The sequence below is a fragment of the Anomaloglossus baeobatrachus genome, chromosome 3 (genome assembly GCF_048569485.1).
Source record: "Anomaloglossus baeobatrachus isolate aAnoBae1 chromosome 3, aAnoBae1.hap1, whole genome shotgun sequence".
Taxonomy (NCBI): Eukaryota; Metazoa; Chordata; class Amphibia; order Anura; family Aromobatidae; genus Anomaloglossus; species Anomaloglossus baeobatrachus.
This window is the reverse complement of record NC_134355.1, coordinates 26554142-26565442: the sequence shown is the minus strand read 5'-3', so window position 1 is coordinate 26565442 and position 11301 is coordinate 26554142. Positions and strand designations below refer to the sequence as shown.

Here is an 11301-nt window from a genome sequence, read left to right as displayed (position 1 = left end):
AGGAGAGGGGGGGGGACGGAGAGAGCAGGTTGGTGAGGTGGGGGGGGATGGAGAGAGCAGGTTGGTGAGGATGGGGGGGGGACGGAGAGAGCAGGTTGGTGAGGATGGGGGGGGGGACGGAGAGAGCAGGTTGGTGAGGATGGGGGGGGGGACGGAGAGAGCAGGTTGGTGAGGATGGGGGGGGGACGGAGAGAGCAGGTTGGTGAGGATGGGGGGGGACGGAGAGAGCAGGTTGGTGAGGATGGGGGGGGGACGGAGAGAGCAGGTTGGTGAGGAGAGGGGGGGGGACGGAGAGAGCAGGTTGGTGAGGAGAGGGGGGGGACGGAGAGAGCAGGTTGGTGAGGTGGGGGGATGGAGAGAGCAGGTTGGTGAGGATGGGTGGGGGGATGGAGAGAGCAGGTTGGTGAGGTGGGGGGACCACGAGAGCAGGGCCCCTCCCCCTTGTAATCTCCAAGAGACCCTTCGGACCTGATTCATCATTGCATTTGAATCTTTTTGGTGTTTATTTTTTTTGCCCCTTATTTTCCTCTTAATTTGCGCCTTCTTTAAGCCCTCTTTATATTTGCTCGCTTGTTCTTTTATCACGCTCGCCCATGCAGGGAGGCTTTGGGGTTTCTAGACATTTTTGGCTAATTCGTCAATTGCAGTCTTTTTTGTTGCACAGCATTGCACTGATTTTAACAAAACATGCACATTTTTGTTCTAAAATGTAAAAAAAAAAAAAAAAGTTTGTTACTGCATAAAAATTATCAACAATTTGCCATAAAAATGTCAACAATTACCCGAAAAAAGAAAAGTGAATTAACCCCTTCCACCTCCCCACAGTGGATGGTTTGGGCCCTCGGTGTATTATTGGTAGTCGGGGCTGACGGATTAATTGATCATAAATTCTGCTGTCATTGTTACGGATTGAAGTAAAAACAAAAAAAGAAGTGGTTTATTTATTTCTCCGTTGGACGGATTGTGCTCAGCTCTTGCCCTTGTGGCTTCCATTACGCTGTGCCCGATCTGTTCCATTGCTGCCCCCCGTTTTTGCGGGGTGAGTAGTGCTGCCCTCGGTCCTTCCATGGACGTGATGATATCCGCGATGGAGCCTCTAATGGTGGAGTCAGAGCTGCAGATATATAGAATAAATACGGCTTCACATAGCAGCATCATATGGCGGCACACTATACGGGCTCCATGTGCTGCTCTGTGGGGTCCGTACATGCTGCTGTGCCTCGTATATGGATGTAATGGAAAATCAGTAAGCTCCGGCATACACCTGCCATTATACTGAGCCGCTGATTGGCTTGTTTTGCCTCCATAAAACAAAGGGTCACTTTGCAAATTACTACTGAAGGATTTATATGGCCACTGGGGGGTTGGGTGTTATCAGATTGGAGGTGCCTTTGCGGGGGGGCCATCACTTTTATGTCCCACTACAGCTTAAGGTACTGTCACACATAACGAGATCGCTAGCGAGATCGCTGCTGAGTCACCGTTTGGTGACGCAGTAGCGATCCCGTTAGCGATCTCGTTATGTGTGACACCTACCAGCGATCAGGCCCCTGCTGTGAGATCTCTAGTCGTTGCAGAATGGTCCAGGCCATTTTCTTCAAAGGTGATGTCCTGCTGGGCAGGACACATCGCTGTGTGTGACGCTGTGTGACAGGGTCACAGTGACTGCTGGGCAGGACACATCGCTGTGTGTGACACTGTGTGACAGGGTCACAGTGACTGCTGGGCAGGACACATCGCTGTGTGTGACACTGTGTGACAGGGTCACAGTGACTGCTGGGCAGGACACATCGCTGTGTGTGACACTGTGTGACAGGGTCACAGTGACTGCTGGGCAGGACACATCGCTGTGTGTGACGCTGTGTGACAGGGTCACAGTGACTGCTGGGCAGGACACATCGCTGTGTGTGACGCTGTGTGACAGGGTCACAGTGACTGCTGGGCAGGACACATCGCTGTGTGTGACACTGTGTGACAGGGTCACAGTGACTGCTGGGCAGGACACATCGCTGTGTGTGACACTGTGTGACAGGGTCACAGTGACTGCTGGGCAGGACACATCGCTGTGTGTGACACTGTGTGACAGGGTCACAGTGACTGCTGGGCAGGACACATCGCTGTGTGTGACGCTGTGTGACAGGGTCACAGTGACTGCTGGGCAGGACACATCGCTGTGTGTGACACTGTGTGACAGGGTCACAGTGACTGCTGGGCAGGACACATCGCTGTGTGTGACACTGTGTGACAGGGTCACAGTGACTGCTGGGCAGGACACATCGCTGTGTGTGACGCTGTGTGACAGGGGTCACAGTGACTGCTGGGCAGGACACATCGCTGTGTGTGACACTGTGTGACAGGGTCACAGCGACTGCTGAGATCGTTATACAGGTCGATACTGCGACCTGTATTGTTCCTGCATTGCTGGTAAGATCTGACTGTGTGACATCTCACCTGCGACCTCCCAGCGACTTACCTGCGATCCCTATCAGGTCGCATCGTTTTCGGGATCGCTGGTAAGTCGTTGTGTGTGACTGGGCCTTTAGACATGACCTGGACGGAGATCAGTGGTTGATCTTGATGATGGGTGTAAGGATTTGCACCCAAATATCAGCATAGAGTGGATGTAGTGGTTCTGCGTATAAATGATTGCTACTTTTTACTTTATGTATCAATTCTTAAACATTTAAGATCTCTGTTTGCTGTTAGTGAATGGGAACATACTGTATACTGTATATTGATCTGATGCACAATTTTTCCCATTCACAGAAAAATAGACCAGGGGGAGACGTGAAGGTGACAACTCTTATCATCCCCGGTCATATGTTATCCATGGCAGGGCTGGTATGATGGGGGTGGCACTCATTTATTCCTTTCCTCCTCCGCAGGGTCCAATCTCCTGAATGATCGTGGTCCCATCACTACTTCTCTGTGACTGATTTTTACTTGTGACCTCTATAAATGCGGTACGGAGCCAAGATGATGCCGGTGAGTACATGGGGGGGGGGGGGGGGGGCGCGTGCCCAGCTACGGCAATGGGGGGTAGAGGGAAGGGCCTCTAGATACAATGGGGGGGAGCATCCAGATAAGCTGCGGTGGAGAGGGGTGGAGGCGTGTGGATATGCTGTGGTGGGGACGGGCGCAGCGTGTGGATATGCTGCGGTAGGAAGGAGCGCTACCTGCGGATACGTCCGCGGTGGAGGGGGGGAGCGCTACCTGCGGATACGCCGCGGTGGGGCTGGGGGCGCGCTACCTGCGGATACGCCGCGGTGGGGCTGGGGGCGCGCTACCTGCGGATACGCCGCGGTGGGGCTGGGGGCGCGCTACCTGCGGATACGCCGCGGTGGGGCTGGGGGCGCGCTACCTGCGGATACGCCGCGGTGGGGCTGGGGGCGCGCTACCTGCGGGTACGCCGCGGTGGGCTGTCTTTATATGATGCTGTCTGTGACATTAGGCTGGTATTATTCTGAATGTAATACACGGTCACGCTGCTATCAGTCTTTGCACTGTCTGGTGTATGGGGGTGATTTTTAATAGACCTCCTTTGTGACCTCCATACCCCCTATGCTTGAGCAGTACAGGTGTCTCTGTAGTGTCAGGTGAGACCCCACCTCACTCTTCAGTCCCCCGGTCTCTGGGGTATTGTTTCTGGTTGCAGGCTTTGGTATGTAAATGTCCAGGGTTGGGGGTCTGCATTGTCCTACATTGTGTTGGTGACCACCAGTGATGGTGCGATGCCCCTCCCATCATGCACCAGCCAACACCAATGTATCCCATCTCAGTGCTTGTAGCATTGCTGATCCCTGAATCCAAATATTACTCTATGCTGCTGTGGCACTACAAATCCCAGCATGCATTGCCCTGTATAACGATGGCAGCTGCATACGTGGTCCCGTACAGCTCTGTCTCGGGGGCTCAGGAATTTGTCCAGATAGATATGAAGAGCAGAAGAGCTTTCTATAAATCGGTCATGGTGGGTGCGGCCGGGGTTATCCGCAGGTTACCGTCGTGTCTGCTCGGAGGGGAGGAATAGGTAGATATTGGCTGACAGGTCACGGCTGGAAACTATCAGATGTGCGCTGAGACCACCCATGTGACGTGCCTGGCACAGTGGGGGGAGTGTTGGAGGGAGACTGAGCACTTACTGCCAAGTGTCGCTGATTGCTGGTGGGCCGAGCGGAGAGACCTCCTGTGATCGGTTATTATCGGGGGCTATGGTATAAAAAGAACCAATTCTCATTCTTTGTAGCCGAATGATCCGAGCGTCCGATGAAGACGTAAAACTCCGATTTGTGTTGTCGTTTTTGAGCAGAAAAGTTATAATCGGCTGAAAGCCAAGATCGCTTTGAAAAATGCACTGCATTGTGGGAGAGTAAAGTCCACTCCGCCAGCGACTGATCTAATCCTGCTGTGGGGGTTAATCCTGCCCGCAGATCACTAGTCTCTCCGGATTTGGCAAAACTACAACTCCCAGCATGCCCTGACACCTGCAGGCTCTGTGCATGCTGGGATTTTGTTTCCCCGCTGGTTGTAGATCACTCTTGTATATTATTCTTCTGAAACTTTCTGATTCTAAATATCACTGCTTGCTTTCAGTGAAAGACAAAACTGTATCTTTGCAATGTTTTGCACTTCAGCTTCCCCCGTCTTTTAAGATCTCTGCTTGCTGGCAGTGAAAGGGAACTGCCTCTCTTGCTCTTGAATCTGTCCCAGTCGCGCCTGTTGGACATGATTTATTCTGGTGTTGTCTGTGGATGTAAAGACAGTTTTGTTCTTCAGCGACAGCAAGCGGAGATCTTAAGATTGAGGGATATAATAGTTTCTGAGCTCTTCCGTAGGCATAAATCTCGCCACCTAATATACAACAGTGACCTCCATCCTGTGGCTGCAGATCACTACAACTCCCAGCATGCCTTGAGAGCCTGTCAATAGGCTTAAGATCTCTGCTTGCTGTTTGTGAAAGGCAAAACTGTTGTCTTTGTGTTCCGAAACTGAAAGTTTAGATCTAACTGGAACAGACTCTGGAGATAGAGGATTTCCCTTTCACTGATTGGCTAGCAGAATTTTAATAAATGGGGAATTGAAGAACAAGGCATAACAAAGTTGCAGAACTGTTTATTACTGACAGATTTGCCCAATACAGGGTGACAAGAGAGCGCCTGTATCCTCTCCGAGGAGGAGCGCCGCTCTGCCCCCGGTATCCTCTCCGAGGAGGAGCGCCGCTCTGCCCCCGGTATCCTCTCCGAGGAGGAGCGCCGCTCTGCCCCCGGTGTCCTCTCCGAGGAGGAGCGCCGCTCTGCCCCCGGTGTCCTCTCCGAGGAGGAGCGCCGCTCTGCCCCCGGCGTCCTCTCCGAGGAGGAGCGCCGCTCTGCCCCCGGCGTCCTCTCCGAGGAGGAGCGCCGCTCTGCCCCCGGCGTCCTCTCCGAGGAGGAGCGCCGCTCTGCCCCCGGCGTCCTCTCCGAGGAGGAGCGCCGCTCTGCCCCCGGCGTCCTCTCCGAGGAGGAGCGCCGCTCTGCCCCTGGCGTCCTCTCCGAGGAGGAGCGCCGCTCTGCCCCTGGCGTCCTCTCCCGGCGTCCTCTCCGAGGAGGGGCGCCGCTCTGCCCCCCCCCCCAGCGTCCTCTCCGAGGAGGAGCGCCGCTCTGCCCCCCCCCCGGCGTCCTCTCCGAGGAGGAGCGCCGCTCTGCCCCCCCCCGGCGTCCTCTCCGAGGAGGAGCGCCGCTCTGCCCCCGGTATCCTCTCCGAGGAGGAGCGCCGCTCTGCCCCCCCGGCGTCCTCTCCGAGGAGGAGCGCCGCTCTGCCCCCGGTATCCTCTCCGAGGAGGAGCGCCGCTCTGCCCCCCCGGCGTCCTCTCCGAGGAGGAGCGCCGCTCTGCCCCCCCGGCGTCCTCTCCGAGGAGGAGCGGCGCTCTGCTCCCCCGGCGTCCTCTCCGAGGAGGAGCGGCGCTCTGCTCCCCCGGCGTCCTCTCCGAGGAGGAGCGCCGCTCTGCCCCCCCGGCGTCCTCTCCGAGGAGGAGCGCCGCTCTGCCCCCCCGGCGTCCTCTCCGAGGAGGAGCGCCGCTCTGCCCCCCCCGGCGTCCTCTCCGAGGAGGAGCGCCGCTCTGCCCCCCCCCCCCGGCGTCCTCTCCGAGGAGGAGCGCCGCTCTGCTCCCCCGGCGTCCTCTCCGAGGAGGAGCGCCGCTCTGCCCCCCCCCGGCGTCCTCTCCGAGGAGGAGCGCCGCTCTGCTCCCCCGGCGTCCTCTCCGAGGAGGAGCGCCGCTCTGCCCCCCCCCCCCCCCGGCGTCCTCTCCGAGGAGGGGTGCCGCTCTGCCCCCCCCCCCCCCCCGGCGTCCTCTCCGAGGAGGAGCGCCGCTCTGCCCCCCCCCCCCCCCGGCGTCCTCTCCGAGGAGGAGCGCCGCTCTGCCCCCCCGGCGTCCTCTCCTCTCCGCATTTCATTCATCCCCTGTATGGCATAATGAGGACTCTTGGTGATGTCACTGCTGTTCCCGTGATGAGTGTTCGGGTCCCTGCAGTTTAGGTGATAGATGTGATCCGTACAGGGTAAGGGAGCTGAAGCCCACAGAACCGGTCACCTCCCCTCACTGGACGGATCAGAATCCACTCATCTGTGCGGGGTCAGTACTGTCAGGACACGTCTCCTGTGCTCAGTCCTGTGATCAGCTGATTGTCAATACCAGGGGCTAAACCACTTTACATAACAAGCTGCAACCATCAATGTATGCAACAGCCAGTGTAATGTAATCGCCAGTGTGTCCTGATCTCAGGTGAAACCGGGACATAAAGGGGAAAGCTGCACCTGAAACGCCATGTCATTTACTACTACTACAGTCATTACAAGATGTGTGTGCAGCAGAATAGTGAGTGCAGCTCTGAAGTGTAATGAAGGATAAGTAATGTATGTACACAGTGCCTGCACCAGCAGAATAGTGAGTGCAGCTCTGGAGTATAATACAGGATAAGTAATGTATGTACACAGTGCCTGCACCAGCAGAATAGTGAGTGCAGCTCTTGAGTATAATACAGGATAAGTAATGTATGTACACAGTGCCTGCACCAGCAGAATAGTGAGTGCAACTCTGGAGTATAATACAGGATAAGTAATGTATGTACACAGTGCCTGCACCAGCAGAATAGTGAGTGCAGCTCTGGAGTATAATACAGGATAAGTAATGTATGTACACAGTGCCTGCACCAGCAGAATAGTGAGTGCAGCTCTTGAGTATAATACAGGATAAGTAATGTATGTACACAGTGCCTGCACCAGCAGAATAGTGAGTGCAACTCTGGAGTATAATACAGGATAAGTAATGTATGTACACAGTGCCTGCACCAGCAGAATAGTGAGTGCAGCTCTGGAGTATAATACAGGATAAGTAATGTATGTACACAGTGCCTGCACCAGCAGAATAGTGAGTGCAGCTCTGGGGTATAATGCAGGATAAGTAATGTCTAGTTACTCTGCTTTATACAGTATGTATGTTACTTCTTTATGATGATTGGCATGTAGAGGGTGTCTGTGATTCGTTGCCTCCTCCATTGCTCCTGTTCTTGGTGTTGCTCTGTATGATGTGTATCCGGTTGTATTCGATAGTCTCCTTTTCTCTCTATAATAGATAAGTATATGTTTCCTATGGATTCTTGCTCCTATAGATTTTGGCAGCTTTGTGCTGTCAGTGTTTGTGTGCAGTAGTGCTGTGTACACAATACGAGCCCCTCTTATCTACAGTAGGTGATGATGTCTCAGGACATTAGGGGTGTATTTGGGATTCCTGTGTACACAACAACTAATGGGACAGTGAGTACCTGTGTCCTTCGGTGGCCTCCGGGGCCGGTGCGGTGGCCTCCGGGGCCGGTGCGGTGCAGGTCCGGACCACCTCCTCATTATAAACCAGTGGCCTGAGGAGGGGAGCGGGATAGGGGGATGGGGACACTTCCCTCCCTACCCAGGAGAGTGGAGAAAGCTGCCGTCAGACTCCTCTGGCAGAGACTTGTCTATTGAATAATGAAGTGTTGGGCATCAAACTACACACTGCCCGACCCCTTTCTTCCCCATCTGATAATATCCAGAGACCCCATACACTTTCAGGTGGATTTTGACTGATCTATTTGGGGGCAGCGGGGATGATTTTCCTCCCTGCGGTTTCCCATCTATAGGGTATAAACCTTCAGGGACAGTGCTGTATAAGGAGCGGTGGATGACGTTGCCCCCCCATGGAGCTGTGGGGGTCTCCTTGATTTAGGGCTGATGTCGGTCTTCAGCTTTCTTTGTGCTGACCTATAATTGCTCTTGCAGGAGGCTGATTAATCCCATTGATTAATGGAGGGAGGATATAAAAAGCGTTTCCTCGCACAATGCCCTTTATATTGGGGCCTCAGTCATGTGGGACCATAAATAAAGGGCATTTCCAGCTTCTGTAGCTGCCTATATACACTACAGCTCTGACGGGGTCGTTAACATGCTGCAAAGTGTCACTATCGGAGGGCGCTGGGCGAATCTCCAGCACAGATCTGCAGATCTTCCATTCCTTGCCAGATCTCTGCTTGCTGTCAGTGAATGGCTGTGTTTGTTTTCATCCTTTTGCTTCCCACAGCTGGGATTTTGCAGCCATTGTTAGGAGCCATTGTTAGGACCCATTAATGTCACCAGCTGCAGTTAGTTTTTTGCCAAGCGCCATTGTTTTCCTCGGTAAACACGATCAGCCTCACACAATAGGTTTTTCCTTAGATACAATTGAAAGGAAAAAAAGGCACTTCTATTAGAGCTGGAAACAATTCTCCCCGTTTGTGAACCTCTCCTCCTGCACTCCACGTAGCTGAGCCGAGCCGGCGTTGGTCTGAGCCGGGCACTGGACCATGTGCAGAACTAACACGAGCCATGCAGATTCCTGATCTCAGGCCTCGCGAGCCATAGACACCAGGCGCAGAGAAATACTAGTCCGTCCAGCTCAGTAACTGACACTTAACTGGAATCTGGGTCTAAGCCCCTACATAATACTGCTCTCAGATTGGGTAGCAAAAACCTGCTGACAGTCCCTTTAAAGGGAATCTGTCAGCAGGTTTTTGCTATGTAATCTGAGATCAGCACGATATAGGGCCTGAGACCCTGATTCCAGCGATGTGTCACTTACTAAACCATGTTGCTGTTTCAATACAATCAGTGTTTTCTCAGCAGGAGATTCACTACAGGACCAATGTCTGGTGCCTCCTAGTCCTGCTGGGTGTAACCCTTCTCCCATCACTGATTAGCAGCTCTCTGAGGTATGGGCAGGGTTATACACAGCTCATCAGTTTGGGCTCTGCTAGATCTGCAGCAAAGAAAACCGGGATTGTAGAAAAATGCCAGCAAGTGACACCTCACAGGAATCAGGCTCTCAGCCCCTACAACATACAAAAACCTGTAATAGAAATTCCCTTCAACTGAGCATCCGTCAGTCGGCTCCTTGTGATGTCCTGACGGGGATTTTGTCACTCCGTTATCTTTTTATGACCACCACAAAGTTTAATGTGCTGGAAACGGAGAGCCTGTAAAAGCCAAAATGGAAAATGGTGTCTACTTTATAGTTCCCTTTTTTTATTGCTCAGATTTCTGTTCAGTAAACGTGTCCCCACCAAGACCCTGTCCATTGTAATGGTGTAAGTGGAAGGAGGGGGATGCAGCTGCAGATTCTGTGCTGAAAGGGGAAAGGAAGCAGAAATTTTGACAAAACCGTATTAACACACTTATTTGTGAAAATCAAAAAAACCCCCCAAACCAGAGTTGAACGCCCACAGGATATCAAGCTGAACCCACTTGCACCAATTCTCCTGATCCTGCCTTGTGCTGCCCATGCCTACCCTCCTGTGGATTTTTGGGAGAACCTGGCCCTGATGATGGGGGTGGGGGTGCAGTACTCCGGTGGAGCAGTGTGGACCTCGTGTACTTCTCTCCTCCTGCCCTGATGATGGGGCGGGGTGCAGTACTCCAGTGGAGCAGTGTGTACCTCTCTCCTCCTGCCCTGATGATGGGGGTGGGGGGTGCAGTACTTTGGTGGAGCAGTGTGGACCTTGTGTACCTCTGTCCTCTTGCCCTGATGATCGGGGCGGTGTCCCAGTACTCCGGTGGAGCAGTGTTGACCATGTACCTCTCTCCTCCTGCCCTGATAGGGGTGTAGTACTCCAGTGGAGCAGTGTGTACCTCTCTCCTCCTGCCCTGATGAAGGGGGGTGGGGGCGCAGTACTCCGGTGGAGCAGTGTGGACCTCTCTCCTCCTGCCCTGATGATGGGGGTGGGGGCGCAGTACACCAGTGGAGCAGTGTGTACCTCTCTCCTCCTGCCCTGATGATGGGGGCGGGGGTGCAGTACTCTGGTGCAGCAGTGTGTACCTCTCTCCTCCTGCCCTGATGATGGGGGTGGGGGGCGCAGTACTCCGGTGGAGCAGTGTGGACCTCTCTCCTCCTGCCCTGATGATGGGGGTGGGGGCGCAGTACACCGGTGGAGCAGTGTGTACCTCTCTCCTCCTGCCCTGATGATGGGGGCGGGGGTGCAGTACTCTGGTGCAGCAGTGTGTACCTCTCTCCTCCTGATCTGATGATGGGGGGTGGGGGCGCAGTACTCCGGTGGAGCAGTGTGTACCTCTCTCCTCCTGATCTGATGATGGCGGTGGGGGCGCAGTACTCTGGTGCAGCAGTGTGTACCTCTCTCCTCCTGATCTGATGATGGGGGTGGGGGTGCAGTACTCCGGTGGAGCAGTGTGTACCTCTCTCCTCCTGCTCTGATGATGGGGGTGGGGATGCAGTACTCTGGTGCAGCAGTGTGTACCTCTCTCCTCCTGCTCTGATGATGGGGGTGGGGATGCAGTACTCTGGTGCAGCAGTGTGGACCTCTCTCCTCCTGCTCTGATGATGGGGGTGGGGGGCGCAGTACTCTGGTGCAGCAGTGTGGACCTCTCTCCTCCTGCTCTGATGATGGGGGGCGGTGTCGCAGTACTCCGGTGGAGCAGTGTGTACCTCTCTCCTCCTGCTCTGATGATGGGGGTGGGGCGCAGTACTCCGGTGCAGCAGTGTGTACCTCTCTCCTCCTGCTCTGATGATGGTTGCGGTGTCGCAGTACTCCGGTGGAGCAGTGTGTACCTCTCTCCTCCTGCTCTGATGATGGGGGTGGGGGCGCAGTACTCTGGTGCAGCAGTGTGTACCTCTCTCCTCCTGCCCTGATGATGGGGGGCGGGGGTGCAGTACTCCGGTGGAGCAGTGTGTACCTCTCTCCTCCTGCTCTGATGATGGGGGCGGTGTCGCAGTACTCCGGTGGAGCAGTGTGTACCTCTCTCCTCCTG

The 11301-nt window shown here is 54.7% G+C and overlaps 1 protein-coding gene across 2 annotated transcripts in view; it reads left to right on the top strand.

Moving 5' to 3' along the window:
* TP53BP2 (tumor protein p53 binding protein 2) overlaps positions 1 to 11301 on the top strand; it is a 55193-nt gene that overhangs the window by 2760 nt on the left and 41132 nt on the right. For both annotated transcript variants that reach the window (XM_075339072.1, XM_075339071.1), the window contains exon 2: positions 2889 to 2985. In XM_075339072.1, coding sequence (XP_075195187.1) covers positions 2959 to 2985 — 27 coding nt within the window. In that variant the 5' untranslated portion in view covers positions 2889 to 2958. The remainder of the gene's footprint in view (positions 1 to 2888; positions 2986 to 11301) is intronic.